This window comes from Oryx dammah, unplaced genomic scaffold (genome assembly GCF_014754425.2).
Source record: "Oryx dammah isolate SB20612 unplaced genomic scaffold, SCBI_Odam_1.1 HiC_scaffold_27, whole genome shotgun sequence".
Lineage (NCBI taxonomy): Eukaryota > Metazoa > Chordata > Mammalia > Artiodactyla > Bovidae > Oryx > Oryx dammah.
In genome coordinates, this window is record NW_024070211.1 from 7,810,571 (window position 1) to 7,827,897 (window position 17,327).

The 17,327-nt window shown below is 43.4% G+C and overlaps 2 protein-coding genes across 2 annotated transcripts in view; both read left to right on the forward strand.

Moving 5' to 3' along the window:
• Positions 1-727: 727 nt before the first annotated feature.
• Positions 728-922, forward strand: LOC120855096 (H/ACA ribonucleoprotein complex subunit 3-like). The gene has a single exon (XM_040229705.1). The coding sequence runs from the start codon at positions 728-730 to the stop codon at positions 920-922; it is 195 nt and encodes a 64-aa protein (XP_040085639.1).
• Positions 923-7,194: 6,272 nt separating this feature from the next.
• The window catches only part of CLIC4 (chloride intracellular channel 4), a 78,514-nt gene continuing 68,381 nt past the window's right edge, over positions 7,195-17,327 (forward strand). Inside the window, exon 1 of the mRNA XM_040229677.1 lies at positions 7,195-7,644. Coding sequence (XP_040085611.1) covers positions 7,573-7,644 — 72 coding nt within the window. The 5' untranslated portion in view covers positions 7,195-7,572. The remainder of the gene's footprint in view (positions 7,645-17,327) is intronic.

Consider the following 17,327-nt stretch of genomic DNA (forward strand, 5'->3'; position numbering starts at 1 on the left):
CTGTGGTTTTTCCAGTAGTCAGGTATGGATGTGAGAGTTGGACTTTAAAGAAAGCTGAGCGCCAAAGAATTGATGCTTTTGAACTGTGGTGTTGGAGAAGACCCTCAAGAGTCCCTTGGACTGCAAGGAGATCCAACCAGTCCATCCTAAAGGAGATCAGTTCTGGGTGTTCATTGGAGGGACTGATGTTGAAGCTGAAACTCCAATACTTTGGCCACCTGATGCGAAGAGCTGACTCATTTGAAAAGACCCTGATGCTGGGAAGGATTGAGGGCAGGAGGAGAAGGGGAGGACAGAGGATGAGATGGTTGGATGGCATCGCAGACTCAATGGACAGAGGTTTGGGTGGACTCCGGGAGTTGATGATGGACAGGGAGGCCTGGCATGCTGCGGTTCGTGGGGTCACAAAGAGTCGGACACGACTGAGCGACTGAACTGAACTGAACTGATTCTCCCCCAGACTCCCCTCCCATCCAGTCTGCCACATAACATTGAGCAGGGTTCCATGTGCTATACAATAGAACAGCATTATTTTTAAATTAAAGTATGTATATTATTTTTTTCAGGATAATGCTACTGCACACTTAACAGACTACATACAGCACAAACATAATTTTTATATGTACTGGGAAACCAAAAAATCGTGTGGCTTGCTTTATTAAGATACTGGCTTTCTGAGTTAGAGGTAGCTGCGGAGGGAATTGAAAGCTTAGGCTTTGCTGTGGTCATGTTTCTCCAGTATTACTACAGTGGGCAGGGAGACCAGATCTACACGCTGAAGAAGCCTGACTCTATGGGACAACAGAGCCGCTGGACCTATCCTGCTCAATTCTCCCTGGACAACAAATACTCTCAAGATGAAATCACCATCAAGAAATGCTTCAAGGTATTCATGACCCAGCAACCTCGGCCTGTCCTCTGAGGATCTCTTAAAATCTCATATCCCTTCTGCTGCCTGCTAGCCCCAGGAGACTTTCTGAAACCATGCTCTTCAATCTGTGAGCCTTGAAGTCTTGCTACAACTCTTGCTTCTTGAATCCAGTCTCATCCCTGCCTTTGATCATGCTTGTTTTGAGGCAATTATGGTAGCATCCTCTTTAAAGGGAAGATGTTTGAATCATCTTTTCATACTTTGAATCACTGCCAGGTTATTAAAATGATTTGAAAGAGAAAAAAAAAAGATACTGGCTTTATTATGGTGGCCTGGAACTGAACTCACATCTCTAAGGCCTGCCTCTCATGTTTATTAGCACTTAGTATATGCCAGGCCGTGTGTTAATAAGCTTTACATTTATTTACCTGTTTAATCTCCATAACAACTCTATGAGATAGGTATTGAAGTATTGTAATTATCATCATTTTTTAAGAGGAAATTGGTGTAGAGGGGACTACTTGCTCAAAATCACACAGCTAGGAAATAAGATATTTTGCTCAACTAAAGATGGATATAAGGTTCCTTTTACTCTGAGAATCTCACAGTATACCAAGGCAGAAGACATTGATATGAATAGTAATAATAGCCAACATTTATTATATGTTTATAATTAAATGCTTTGCATTGTTTATCTCATTTAATCCTCAAAGTGACTTTATTAGTTAGGTTCTATTCTAGTCTCTTGTGATGAGGAGGCTTGCTTGAGTTAAGTAACTTGTCCAGCTGGAGTTCAAAATCAGGCAGTTTGCTAGAGAAGCTCACGTTAGTACATGCAATACCACCTAACCTCCTTGATGGGTGATGTAGAATCCAGACCAATACATTGGTTCAAGACAGCTCCTTGGAGCAGGGGAATATTTGAGTTGGGCCTTAAGGATAGGTAGGCGCTTACCCATACCCACTAAGTATACAATGTGGTGAAAAGACGGTTGTGGGCTGAAGTCTCAGCTCTGCCACCTTCCCAACTGAATGACTTGTGTTTAATCTCCTCCATTCCCTAGTTTCCTTAATTGTAAGTGTGGACAATGAAAATTATTCATCTGAAATGCCATGAGGAGTAAAGTTTTTTTTATTTTTTTGAGTGCAGGCTCAGTAGTTGTGGCACGCACAGGCTTATTTGCCCCAGGTTATGTGGGATCTTCCAGATGTACAAGCTGGGAATAGAAAAGGAAGAGGAACCAGAGATCAAATTGCCAGATCTTCTGGATCTTAGAAAAAGCAAAGGAAGTTCCAGAAAAATATCTACTTCTGCTTCATCGACTACTCAAAAGCCTTTGACTATGTGGATCACAAAAACTGTGGACGATTTTTAAAGAGATGGGAATACCAGGCCACCTTACCTGCCCCCTGAGAAACCTGTATGTGGGTCAAGAAGCAGCAGTTAGAACCTTACATGGAACAACTGACTGGTTCCAAACTGAGAAAGGAGTACATCAAGGCTATACCTTTTCACCCTCTTTATTTAACTTATATGCAGAGTACACCATGCAAAATGCTGGGCTGGATGATCACAAGCTGGAATCAAGATTGCTGGAAAAAATATCAACAACCTCAGATATGCAGATGATACCACTTTAATGGTGGAAAGTGAAGAGGAACTAAAGAGCCTCTTGATGAAGGTGAAAGAAGAGAGTGAGAGAGCTGGTTTAAAACTCAACATTCAAAAAACTAAGATCACGGGATCTGGGCCCATCACTTCAAGGCAAATAGAAGGGGAAAAAGTGGATGTGGTGACAGATTTTCTTTCCTTGGTCTCCAAAATCACTGTGGACAGTGACTGCAGTCATGAAATTAAAAGATGCTTAATCCTCGGAAGAAAAGCTATGACCAACCTAGACAGCATATTAGAAAGCAGAGGCATCACTTTGCCAACAAAGGTCTGTGTAGTCAAAGCTATGGTTTTTCCACTAGTCATGTGTGGATGTGAAGGTTGGACCATCAAGAAGGCTGAGCACTGAAGAAATGATGCTTTCTAATTGTGGTGCTGGAGAAGACTCTGGAGAGACCCTTGGACTGCAAGGAGATCCAGTGAGTCAATTCTCAAGGAAATCTTCCCTGAGTATTCATTGGTAGACTCTTGAGAGTCCCTTGGACTGCAAGGAGATCCAACCAGTCCATTCTAAAGGAGATTAGTCCTGGGATTTCTTTGGAAGGAATGATGCTAAAGCTGAAACTCCAGTACTTTGGCCACCTCATGTGAAGAGTTGACTCATTGGAAAAGACTCTGATGCTGGGAGGGATTGGGGGCAGGAGGAGAAGGGGATGACAGAGGATGAGATGGCTGGATGGCATCACCGACTTGATGGACGTGAGTTTGAGTGAACTCTGGGAGTTGATGATGGACAGGGAGGCCTGGCATGCTGCGATTCATGGGGTTGCAAAGAGTTGGACACGACTGAGCGACTGAACTGAACTGAGCTGAACTGATTCATTGGTAGGACTGATGCTGAAGCCGAAGCTCCAAAACTTTGGCCACCTGATGTGAAGAGATGACTCATTGGAAGACCCTGATGCTGGAAAAGATTGAAGGCAAAAGAAGAGAACATCAGAGGATAAGATGGTTATATAGCAACATCAACTCAATGGATACGAATTTGAACAAACTCTGGGAGACAGTGAAGCATAGGGAAGCCTGTATGCCATGAAGTCACAAAGAGTTGGACATGACTTAGGGACTAAACAACAATATGTTCCCCAACCAGGGATCCAACACACATTCCCTTCATTGGAAGGCAGATTCTTAACCACTGGACCCCCAGGGAAGTCCCCATGAGGAATAAATGGGATTGGATATAAAAACACTCAGATATCTGGCATGCATCATGGGAGTTCAGTAGTTGAGATTAAAGACAGATGGGTTTAAGACCAACAGCTATTTCCTAAGCAGCACTTACCATGCACCAGGCACCACTGCAAGCATTTAACATTGATTTACTTATGCACAATCCTATTTACTCATTAAAAATCATAACTATTGTTAGTTACTATTTTCAGACCCATTTTACAGGGGAGCAAAGTGAACACAGCCAAGTTAAATAAGGTATTCTGAGCTAGCAAACCATAGTGGCAGAACTGCAGCCCAGGCAGTCTGACCCAGAGTCCACGTGCTTAGCTCTTCACTGCCTCAGTTGCAGATAGTGGGTCTGAGATGGTCAGCTAGAGCAGCACTACAGAATCAGGACTGGGAAGAGGCAAGTGTGCCAGCAGTGGGGGCTTTCTGGAGGTGCCATCTTGCCCCTTGGAAAACCTGACTTCTCATTTAGCAGCAATCATAGACAAACACAAACCACCTGACCTCTCAGAAGGCGCCAACAAGACCTTCCAAAGGGTACATCAGGGGTAAACTGTAGCTTAAACAAGGCACATATTCCCATTCCATAAGTTCTTACTGTGTATTATGAATTGTTCTATGAGCTGGGAATATTAGCCATAACCAAAAATCAAACAAAAAATTCTGCCCTCATGGAATTGATGTTTAGTGGCAGGAGAGAGACAATAAGCAAATAAACAAGTAAAATGTATTTCAGAGGGTGATAAGTGTTATGGGGAGAAATAAAGTGGAGAGTAGAATGAGGTTGAACCACTTGCAATGTTGAGTAGGATGGTATTGGGGAAGATTTCCCTGAGAAGGAGGTATGTAAGCAAAGACCTGACGGAGGCAAGGGAATGGGAATTGCAGGAATCCTGGGGGAAGAATGTTCCTCTGGGGGAAGAATGTTCCATAGGAGGAGGAGAGCAAGTGCAAAGACCCTGAGGCAAGAGGGCATTTGGCACATTCAAAGAATAGCAAGGAGGCAGCTGTGCCTGGGATAGAGAGCAAAGGGGAGAGGAATCAGAGATGAGGTCAGAAGCGGATGGGGGTGGAGGAGGGAGGAGAACACATCTCTACCTGTCTTCAAGATCTGTGTGCGTGTTATAAAAACAAATGAACACAGACTGCAAAAACATGCATGCATTTCAGTACTGGAATATGAGACTTTAATGCAATATGCTTGTGGACCCTCCCCCACATACACTTCCTGGTTCTCTCCCTTTCTGCCTCTCCCTGGACTGGCTCTGCCCATCCATGCAAGCCACGTGGTGGTGGAAATTGGGAAATGTAGGTAGAAGTGACTGTGATCAGATTTCTAAGCACAGGCTCTGGCTCTCAGCCTTGATCATCACTGCCTCAAGGTTCTGTGGGGGAGAATGTCAGTGGCTTCCTCTCAGGATCTGCCTCAATAAGGCCTAAAAACCCCTGGTTGGCTCATCCCTCCATGCCTTGGTCATCTCCATGTCCTCGGCCGAGAGGCCAGTATGGGGCTGTCAGTAGACACTCACCACACGTAATAGTGACTTATTCAAGCTGAATTTGATGACCATCAGGCAACCTTTTCAAAAGAGGACTGCCTGGAAATATTCTTTGCCTCAGGGCCAGTCTGGGGTCATCTTAGAGGTCCCATTTGATTGTTTTGGACCTGAATCTGCTTTGAACTGGTTCACTATTTTGGTTCCTTTTCAGGCAGGTAGAGACCGGAAGCAAACTTTGGTTCACTTTCCTGACTCCATGAAGAACACGAGGTTCAGTTGGCACTTCAGTTTTAGTTTTTGTTTTTGGTTTGGGTTCCCATCTCGGGGACAGCCTCCTGGCATTTTACTTCTTTTCAACAAATGGGCTGGGCTCGGGGAGTTGAGTGTGATGCCATCCTCGCCTGCAGGGGTGGACAGGGACAGGAGGAGGCCTAGGGTGGCGATAGTAGCTATCACTGACTAAGTAGGACGTGAGGTAAGGAAGGCCTGGTAACAGCCCCAGCCACATGTAGAGAATGAAACTGAGGCTTAGGGAGTTGGGGCTTCCCAGGTGGCTCAGGGGTAAAATAATCTGCCTGCGAACGCAGATTCGATCCCTATGTCAGGAAGATCCCCTGGAGGAGGAAATGGCAACCCACTCCAGTATTCTTGCCTGGAGAATCCCACTGACAGAGGCGCCTAGCAGGCTACAGTTCATGGGGTCGCAAACTGAGCAGGCAGGGATTTCAGGATCTTGCAGTTTAAGGGCTTAAGATCTGACCCTAGATCATATGCTCCTAACCCCTGGGGTAGGATGTTTCTTTAATAGAGTTCCTGCAAGAGAATTTGAGCAACACGCTATGGACTGGGAGAGGGAGAAGCTACCGGTTTCACTATTTTCACACACATGTTCACTTTGTTAAAACATTCTGACATGAGCTATGCTCTGAGGATGTGGAGAGATAAACCTCGGTCTGATCCTCTCAGGACTCAGCCTTCAACTTAAGCTAGGAGGTGGGGAGGAGTAGCTGAGTCATGTATTACGGAAAGTCAGAAGAGGGGACAAGTAACTGTTTCCAGAGGGGACGGCACTTGCCCCAGGCATTCATCAGTCGCAAAGGCGGTGCTTACCTCCTGCCTGACTCAAAGTATACAGCCACTGTCTTCAGGGACTTCAAATCCCAGTAGAGTTTTTCCAGTTTGAAGACCACTTGCATTCAAAAGGTCCTGGTGCTTGTTAAAATGGGAATTTCTCCCTTCCCCTCGGGAGAAGCAGAGAATTGAGTAAAGCAGGTCTGAGTGTAGCAGCCAGGTGATTCTGATACACACTTAGGTTTGCCAGGTGGATGGGGAAAGGAAATCACTTCGGGGAAGGGGAACCCTGTGGATTAATAGCTTGAGGTTCCTTCGTAGCCTCGGGCAAAGGCGTTCAGTTCAAGACCTTAGGCTCTCGGAGGAGAGGGATCTGGTCCGTGCTGTTTATTGCGGGGGGCTGGGGGGCAGGCACACTGTAGGGTCTCATAAATATTTGTTAATACGCTGGCTCCCAAGACAGAAGTGACCGGAGAGTCAAAAGGGAAAACAGAGAAGTCAGGGAGGAAGGAAAAAACGGTGCTTTTAAGGAGATGAAAACTTTCTCCGAAGAGGCAGAAGGGAGCTCTGCCTAACTGAGGGTGTTGGGGGGAGGCAACTGCTGAGGGAAAGGGTGACGAGTCCTGGGGGGGCTGCAGCAGAGAGGACGGGAGATGCCTTCTCGCCTCTCCAGGCCGGCCGAAGGCTGAGGTCACTTGGCACAGCGCCAGTGGCAGCTGCGAGAACGCGCCCGCGCTTCGGCGGGAGGCGGTGTCAGGCGCTGGTTCCCGGGGGACTTTCCCCTCCGCCCCACCTCGGGAGGCGAGGCTCGGAGTCCCGCCCTCCGCTCGCCCAAGCCTGGCTTCTCTTGGTCCCCACCGGCGCCACGCCCCTGAGCCGAGGGCAAGCCGCCTCAGCAGCCTCCAGGGGCAGGAGCCATCCTTCTGCCCCCGAGCCCCCCACCCCAACTCAACACCCACTTGGCCGAGGCCACGCCCCCGCGCTCCGGCCGCCCACTTTTCCTCTGGAGAGACCGGAGACTCGGGCCTTTGGCCCCGCCCCCCAACGAGACCCCGCCCCCTGCGCCCCGCCCCCCGCGACTTGAAGGGGCCGGGGCTGCGGCCGCCTCAGAGTCGCGCGCGCGGGGCGTGGGGCGGTGCTGAGCAGAAGAGGCTGAGGCGAGCTAGACGCCAGGACAGCCCAGGGAGCTGCCGCGCGGCGGGAGCCCGTAGCCAGAGCAGTCTCGGAGCAGAAACAGCCCCCGCCGCCGCCGTCCGCGGAGCCCAGCCGAACCGGCCATGGCGTTGTCGATGCCGCTGAATGGGTTGAAGGAGGAGGACAAAGAGCCCATCATCGAGCTCTTCGTCAAGGTGAGCCCTCGCCGCCGTCCCGTCCTCCCAGAGCCGCCAACCTCCCCGGCCCTGCGCCCGCCGGGCCGCGGGGGGCGGCGTCCCCTGGGCGCTCCTCCGCCGCGGCGCCCCCACGCGGCGCAGGGCAAGCGGGCTGGAGGGGAGCTTTGCTCCCGCGCCCCCGGCCCATTGTCTTGGGCCCTCCCGCGCCTTCCCGCCGCCCAGGCCGGTCGAGGGAGCCGGGGTGGGACTGGGACCCCAGAAAGCCAGCGCGGCGGGGCGGGGCGGGGAGGCGGCCCCGCATCCAGCCGCGGGGACCCCGGCGGATGCCTCCCCATCGTCGCGCGTCCGGGTGGGGCGAGCTTCTCCCTCCACCCCCGCCGCCGCCCCGGGGCCCCGGAGGCCCCAGTTCCTGGGACCGGGGCGGGGGTGGGTCCTGTCACCCTCCTCTCCCCAAGCCACCGCCGGGGCGCCCGACCCCACCCCACTTCAGCCCTCGGCTCTCGACCCAAGTCCACTCCCAGCCTGGGAGGCGAAGCCTCAGCCCCGTCGTGAGCTGATGGACTGAACTTCTTTGAACGCTTTCTGAAAGAGCGTGTCACTCCCGGCTGTAGGAAACTGTAACTTTAATTTTCGATTCCATCAGAAAAAATGTTTTAAAAAGAGCAGACGTTCCTGGGCCTCCGGAAAAGACCGAGATTCCCAGCTTGGGTTTTCCTGTCTGAGGTATTTGACCACCATCTGGTTTCTTGTTTCTCAAGCGCGAGTGTTTTGTATGATGCAACATTTTGGCTGCTCCCCTCGGTGTTGCTGCCTCGGGAAAGATTATGTGCCCTTTTGTTTTGAAAGAAAAACTGACGAGGAAAGAATTCGTAACTTGTTTGGGCTTTAAAGGGTTGATTTTTTTCCCCCTTCTGGTCTCTCCAGTTTTTATATCCTGGAAGTACCATGTTTGTTGACAAGTACTACCTCTAGCCCTTTACTTTTTTCTTCAGTATTTTTCGTTTTCGCAAAGGAGAAAGAAGTTACGAACATCTGGATCCAACTGCCTCTCTCAAAACTTCTTTAAAATCGTCGAGATTTTCTTTCTTTAGTCACTTACTTAAGCCAGCTCTCAGATTTAAGCTCTTAGTCGGAGAATTTAACAGAAATCCGGAACAATTTTGTTCTTTATTTCCTGAGTTTCTATTCTAAAGTACAGAAGACATTTAGGGCTATGTTTCAGACATGGAAGGAAGAAATGCTCTGCAAGTGATGGGAACAGTATTTGGAGATTTCATTCAGTTATCAGTTTTAGAAGCAGTTGGATTCAGGGAACTGAAACAGCAGACAGGTATAGAACTCGCAGAGTATCTTCAAAGAGTCTCAGTTATTTGTAGTGGCAGATATAGTACTCTGAGATACAGAGAATGTAGGAAGAAATCTGAAATAAGGAAAAGGAAAAAAAAGAAAAAGGAAAAGGCCTGGAAGGCAGCATGGAGAAGGGAGAGGGGTGGGTCAGAGAGAAGTATTCAAAAAATTTCACTGAGCCAGGAATAGGAAGGAATTTCCATAAATTCAAGAACAGTGTATCTACTGAAAACCTAAAAAACATGTTACTTAAGCATATTACTTTAGAAGTATCATTAAATTTCCAGTCAGACAGAAGTGCTATCAGTAGTGGCCTTTCAGCATTGTACTGGAGGTCTAGCCAATACAATAAGACAAGAAAAAGAAATAAAGGATGTGAATTACAGGCAAGGAGATCAATGCTTAATGCCCTATTACTATTAATTTAACTCTTCAGTTAGGAGAAAGAGGTGGTGCCTTGTTTCCCAGACTTGAGTCACTTGTATACATCCCTTCTTAATTTTCTGTATATTTCTTGAATTGGTATTATTTACTAAATCCAGCTCACTTTTTAAAAAGCATAAACACATTGCCCTAAGTAATAATGCTTGTGAAACTGGATTAGGTGTGGTGATTATATTTCTTACGTGCATAACTATCAAAATAAATGTTTGTGAGCCATTTAAAAGCATCCTACTTATAAATAGTTGTAAGCCTCTGTCACTGGGCTTGGTGGCAAAGAACCAGGTTCAAGTCATAGTTCTGTACTCACTGGCATGTTAACCTGGGCAGGTGATTTTCCCTCTCTGAGACTTGTTTTCCTCTTCATGAAGTAAGAGGTGAAATGTTTTCTGCTGCCCCATGATTCTCCATAGGCAAAACTTTGTACTGATATAAATCGGGATAGCTGTTTCAAAGGGGGAAAAGGGGACAGGTAAGTTGTGGTAAAGAGTATTCTTGATTACCAAAATCTATGTGTGGGAAATGCCAATGGGGAAACTACCCTTGTAAATAAAATTATTTTGAAAGCAGCAAAGGGGTGGAGACTGTGGTTGTCCAGTGTGGCGTGTTAAACACCTGAGTTTGTAGCAGGAAACTGTTACCTACACCTAAAGGAAATGAGTATAAACAAGCTACCTGTTCAGGTAGCGTTAAATTTTATGGAAATAGGCTGGGACCTTACGAGCTAGTGTGACTAGACTCACTGCTGCGTTTTTTCCCGCTTATTTTTGGAGTTGTCTGTTCATGAGCCCAGTGAATTCTCATTGCCTGTATAACAGCAGTGCTCCATTTTTGTTTGTTTACCCCCAGCATGTACAGGATGGGGGGTGCCCTCCCAACAGTAAAAGAGGCCTAAAAGGCAGTCATCCTCAAGAGTTAGGGTGCCCTCTTTCTCCTGCTCCGAGGGGCCTGGTATGGATTTTGATACACTAGTCCTACTTGGGGACCACTGATTAATAGGGTGAAGTTCAAGCCCTTTAGCAAGGTCATAAAGTCTCTTATCTACTGCCAGGTTTCTAATCCAATTTGTCCACTTACTAATTGTGAGTCCCAGAACACGTTGCTTAAACCTCTCTGGCTCATCTGCACAGGTGAGATATTAATAGACCAACCTCATGGGATTAAATTAGTTAATAGATATGGTGATAATAAGCTTAGAACAATGCCTAGTTCTAAGATACTAGAAGTAAATAAATAAGTAAATAAATGCTAGTAGTGTGTCATTTTGTATATACTTATTTGTATATACATCTTCCCTACTTGAAAGGCAGTAAGTTTCTTAATGGTAAGGTCTGTGTATTGTTCTGAGTGGGTACCTAAGATGGTACCAAATAGAATGAGATTGTTTCCTTCTTTCTGAGCATTTTGGTGTCAATATATGTGTCTGACATGCTTTGGAATTGAGGGCTATTTACTTTTTAGATCCTGATGGTCTGTGTCTCAAACCTCGGTCCTTCATTTGTTCAACTTTGCTTACCCTCCAGCCTCCAAAACTGTGTGGTTTTATCTATTTTCCCTTCCATTTTTGGTACTTCTAGTCTTTTCATGTATCTGCCATATATTCTCCACCAGTATTTCTTCTTTGTTACATTCAGAATTTGAAAACCCAGATTTCTATATGGGATAAAAGTAAATACTGTGTTGAACAACAAAATGAGAGAAGTTGAGAAGAGTCTGATCTGTGGATTTTTCCTTTGCTTCTACATGCCTAACTCCTATTGATTCCCCTGCTGCCCTCTCTCCCCACCCCCTGCTAGAATCTTTGGTATGATGTGATGATGTTTCTGATCTTGGGGAGGAGGATTCCCTTTACAGTTTACTTTTACTGGCTGGAATGTAAAGTTGTTGGTGTTGCCATTTTGAACTGGGACACTCACTATTGGCAGTCATTCCTAAACTGCTAGAATTGGAGTGGTGTAAAAAGTTAATCTGGTGCAGAGTGGCTTAACACACAAGAATAATTGTTTCTTTTGAGGTATTTGGCAGAATTTTTAATGTGCGTGAACCCTGACTGCTTGGAGCCAGACTGCATGGCTTGAATCTGGCTTCTAGAGGTGTGTCAGGGAAGTTTCTTAAATTCTTTGTAGTACCTCAGTTTCTTGACCACTAATATTGAGATGATGAGAACAGCACAATTTTATGGAGTTGCTGAGGGGATTAATTGGTGACCTGTGTGTATTAATTAGGGTAATCTAAGCTTCTGTAATAAGTGCTGTTATCTACCCCAAACAGTGGTTCAAACAAAATGGAAGTTAATTTCCTTTCTCACCTGGCAACCCAGGCAGGGTGTTCTCAATGTTGACGGCTTTCCTCCTTAGAGTCATTTAGGGACCAGAGCGCTTTTCAGCTTCTTTTCTCGCCAGCCCCCATGGCATTGTCCTCTCAGTCAGAGCTAGTAACTGAGAATCCTGGTTGCAGCAGTTGAAGAGTATGGAGGAGGCTCATCATAAGGGCACCAGCCTAGAACTTTTACTTGTCACTTCCTTTCATTCTCCCCTGGGGAGAACTATAATTACCTGATTTCATCTAACTGCAAGGAATGCTAGGAAATATGATCCAGCCATATATCATCCTATGTAAAGTATTAGGAATAGTGCTTGGCTCATAGTAGAACAGTGGACACCTATTTTCGTTCTTGATAATATATTCTTCTTTTTTGGCTGTGTTGTGTGGCTTCGTAGGATCTTATTTCCCACCAGGGATTAAACCCAGGCTGTCGGCAGTGAAAGTAGAGTCCTAACCACTGGATTTCCAGGGAATTCCCAATAGTGTATTATTCATAAGTATGAGCTTCATTAATTGGATTCAGGGGATTTCGTAAATCCTTAAAATTACATCTAAAATTCTATATGAATCTCTTTTTCTAGGAATTAGGAACCATTGTTCTAAAAAGTAGATGGTGGCATTCTGATTGTTGAGTGTTAATTCATATAAGAAAGATATAAAAGTTTGACCTAGATGATCCTTAAAGTCACTTACATCTGATTATCTGTGATATAAAGCATTTATTGGAATGAAGTAAGTGCCTAAAACTGAGTTAGGTATTATGTGAAATATAAGAAACTATTAAGCATTTTCTGTTTTTAGGTTTATAAATTTTATTGGAAAGAAAACAACAATACAGGGTGGTACATGCTTGACGAGTCGACTGTGGTTCACATTAAGTTGGGCCAGGACAGATGGGTAAAGGCAGAGGAGTAAGCTTTGACGTGACTTTGAAAAAAAGCTATCATAAGGGAATTGGGAATAGCCAAGAATGGGAATGTTAGGGGGTGTGTGTGTGTTTTATAATTTTATTTATTTATTTTGGCTGTGCTAGATCTTTCTTGCTGTGAGGGCTTTTCTCTAGTTGCTGTGCGCAAACTTCTTATTTCGGTGAAGGCTTTTCTTGCTGCAGAGACATGCAGGCTTCAGTAGTTGCAACTCCCAGCCTCAAGAGCACAGGCTCAGTAGTCGTGGGATAGGGACTTAATTGCTCTGCATCTTGTGGGATCGACCTTGGACCATCCTAAGTCTCCTGCATTGACAGGTGGAGTCTTTACCACTGAGCCACCAGGGGAGCCCTGGGAATGTTAGTTCTGACATCACTTGTGAAACTCATTATGCAGGAGACAGTAGATGGATCCTCCTTTCAGAAGAAGGAGGAACCAGCAGTGTTTCAAACCCATAGTGCCAGGGAGATGAGTTACTTAGAAGTTGAGAATGAGACTTTGAAAACCTAAGTCTGAGTCTTAATTGTTTTCCCAACACTTCTCTGCTTTTTGGATTGCTGTCTATTCATCAGCTTCTCAGCAGCATTTGGAAAGGTGCAAATGGATTATGGGCAGGCTCACAGCTGTCCTTTTTTTTACTGTGTAAATTGGGAATTCTTTATGTTTTGTTTTGAGGGCAGCCTTTTTTTAAAAAAAAACCAGACAAATGAAATTAATTTTCTATAGGCAGTGATGCTGAAAACTTTGTTTTAATAATTGAACAAAAACTAACCCAACATCAAGACAGTGTTACCTTGGATGAATTGCTTTGACATTTATTTGAGGTTTTCAGAGAGGAAAATTCAGGAGATAGAAATGAATGTAAAAATGTGAAGTTAATAGCAACACTATTTTGTTATGTTTTGTCTGGGCTGTTCTGAATACTTAACAGTGCTCCTCTTGGCAAAGGCCAAGGTGATTACTTGATTAAATGTAAAATTCTGAGAGAAAGGGGCCCCAAATGGGTAACAGATGGGAGGATTCTGAGACAGACAAGGGGACTGAACACATGAAAAGTCTAACATGAAGGAAGGAGATTGGTGGGAGGGATAAATTATGAGGTAGAGGTTAACACATACACACTACTATATATAAAGTAGATAACCAACAAGGATCTACTCTATAGCACAGGGACCTATCCTCAATATTTTGTAATACCCATAAAGAAAAAGAATCTGAGAAAGAGACTGTGTGTATAACTGAAGCACTGTGCTGTACCCCTGAAACACAACATTCTGAATCAACTATACGTCAATTAAAAAGCGTCTAATGGTATGAATAATAACAGGAAAGAGCAAAGGGGAAGACCTGGCTGTTGCTAAAAGTTAGGGTTGGTTTGGAAAGGTGCTTACAGAGAAGCCAGTAAACTGATAGTGAGCAAGACTTTCCCGTTTCCTGTTTCATGGACAGTGTGGAACCTCAGTGTTCTTAGGTCTCCTGACTAGGGAATTAGTGAGTCCAGAAAAGGAAAATTTGTTAGCCAGGCTGAAGAGTGTGATTAAGGCAGCTTTCAGTCAAGTAGGGGAGTAAGTTAAGATGGGTTTATCCATTGTATAGGTTCTTGTAGAAAATGGAAAGGGACTTTCTGAATACAAACTGTCCAAGTTTGATTTAATAGAAATCTAAATTTTAATTCAGAGATCAGTTTGTGAATTCTTTTGGAAGTTTTAATCCTTTTGTCTTTTTGGTAACTTGACTTTATCCCTCAGTACACATTACCAAGAAATGGTTTACAGAATATCAATTAGCCTTATTTGGTTTGTTATTTTCCTTTATTTAAAACAGAAAACCAGGAAACTATATTAGTATAAATTGATGAAAATAACAACTTAATGTAGATAAATGAGGCTATAGTTGAAAGGCATGCCAAAGATGGTCTAGGAGTATTATATATTTTAATATCAATATTTTAAAGAAGTAGTAATATTAGAGTCAAGGCCAGGTATTGACACTCAGAGCATATATTTTGTTTTATAGATTTTTTTGTTGGTGGTCCTTTGCTTAGAGCTGAAATAGAGTATGACTCTGGGCAAGAGGTATAACAGTTTTCTTACTTTTTTGTAATAAAATTATTACTTCCAACTTTACAGGTGAGATAACTTATTTTTATGAAAGAATTAAGTTTTCATTATAATAGAATTGTAAAAATGTCAATCATCTGTAATAATTTGAGTATTACATTTTACCATATGTAGCATAGCTATTTATTTGTATGTGTGAAAGAAGGAAAAAGGAGAATCTGAATAAATATTAGAGACTACAAAAGCAATTGGCTGAAAGTTGAAGTAATTAAGAACTTTTAAGAATATGTGAGTTCTGTGTATGTTTTCTTTAGTTAACAACCTGTTGCTTTATTATAGAGGTAGAGACCAGGTGGTAGATTGCTAGAGTGAAAGTTCATTAAAAGCTAAAGACAACCCAATTAGTCTTGTGCTATGTAGGCAAATGGAAGAGCGGTAGCTATGAGACCCGACTACATAGACTAATTGAGAGAAAAGAAGACAGTTAGACTTAAATGAACTTTTGGCCTTGAATATACATATGCCCAAGACTTAACTGAAAAATTTGCAGAGGTATAAACTTATGAAGAGTATGAAGTTTTGTATTATTTGATTTTCTAGGTTACAGAATATATTAGTTAACATGTGAAATGAAAGTCGCTCAGTCGTGTCCGACTCTTTGTGACCCCATGGTCTATACAGTCCATGGAATTCTCCTGGCCAGAATTCTGGGATGGGTAGCCTTTCCCTTCTCCAAGGGATCTTCCCAACCCAGGGATTGAACCCAGGTCTCCCACAGTGCAGGCAGATTCTTTACCAGCTGAGCCCCAAGCGAAGCCCAAGAATACTGGAGTGGGTTGCCTATGCCGTCTCCAGCGGATCTTCCTGACCCAGGAATTGAACTGGGATCTCATGCATTGCAGGTGAATTCTTTACCAACTGAGCTATGAGGGAGGTCGATATTAGTTAACATAGAGACCTAAATTTTTGATTTACAGGTGTTGAGGGCTTGTTGATCTTCATTAAATCAAGTAAAAACTAATGCTAGCCATCAATAACATAGACTTTACTAACATTTTTAATTATCAGCAGGACTATTGATTGCAAAGGTATCTAAAAAAAATGACTCAGCATAAGTGGTATCTGTTTTAGTTTAAATATTGGCCCTAAATTTGAAAAATAATACCATTTTTCTTCTGCTTCCTAGTGTATTCATCTGTATGTATTATGCTTTTAAAAAAATGTTTCTTTCTAGTTATAAAACCAACAGTTATTTACTGTAGACAAACTGGAAAACACAGAAAAGTGTCATAAAATGAAATTACTTTTGTCCCCCTTAAAATGACTGCTGTTGCTATTTTGTTATATGTTCTAATCTTATTCATAAACTTGAATAAATTATTGGTGACAGTTTATGTATAATGTTTTAATGTTCTTCATGCAGAATACTTGGAAGAATGAAAAGTGAAACCCAATCTAAATTAAGTGAGTTGGTTTAAAGAAAATTAACTTTATTTAAGTTTTACCAGAGAAACTCTGATTGAATTTGGATTTATTTTCCTAATGGCACTAAAAGAACATTTTTGCAGGAAGAAGGGAAGCTTTTATGTTGTGAAATCTGCCAACACCTATAATTGTTCTTAGTATAGATATTGTTTAAATGGTTTGAAGGTAGGTCCTCCTCTGTGCTCTTTGGGATATCCGTTTTGAAAAGTCTTTTTTTTTTTTTTTTTAAAGTATTTTCCCCCTCAAGTTCTATTAATAGTAGGTTGAGGTATGCCCATTTTATAGTTGGAGGATATAAGATGCAGTCTTGGTCTAGGAACAGTCAAGCACAGTAAAGGGATCATAATAGAAGCAAACATTGAGTACTTTCCATGCACCAAGTACTAGAAAGATAAAGGAATAAGAACAGTTTGCTTTGTCTTCAAGGAGCTCTCAAAACAGTTTAATGGACAGAGGGTGAGTAAATGAACCATGTTTGAGGATGGCATTTTCCATATAATAGAATGACTTTTTGTCTCATGTGCTTTTTAAAATCCAGTTGAATTAAGGTCTTAAGACACGATTTATGTGGCAACCTAAATGACATAATTGACTTAAGAGATGAATGAAATGTTTATATTGTATTCTAACAGATGAAGGTTAGTTGGTATTACTGAATCTACCAGGTATTGTATATTATTAGTTTGAAGAAACGTTTATCCTTTCCTTCAATAATTGTATTATATTCTGTAATTTTGCCTGAAATAAAACTGAGACTTTAGTCATAAATTTTAAATGGATCCTACTTCCTCTAGCTGTTTATTGAATTAGATACAAACTCCATGATACAGCATTTGTAGTCTTTCAGATCATGGTCCCAACGTGTTTTCAGTCTTATCCCCCCACTGCAGCTGCAGATATGTTATGTTCTAGCTAGATTGGTCCTCAACATGCCCTATACTTCTCTGCCTTCCTGGAAGACTTTTGCTCTTGTTTCTTTTATCTGAAATATGCTAGCCTCTCCCCCTACCTCCAGTTTCTGCCTGCCGGAATAATACTTGTTATTTTTTCAATCAGTTATTTTACAAATATTGCAATACTGTTCTGTGGGCTTGGATACACCAAAGAACATTATGGC

What these genes read in the sequence shown, in the direction of transcription:
- LOC120855096 (XM_040229705.1), top strand. Translation starts at nt 728, where the DNA reads ATGTTTCTCCAGTATTACTACAGTGGGCAGGGAGACCAGATCTACACG.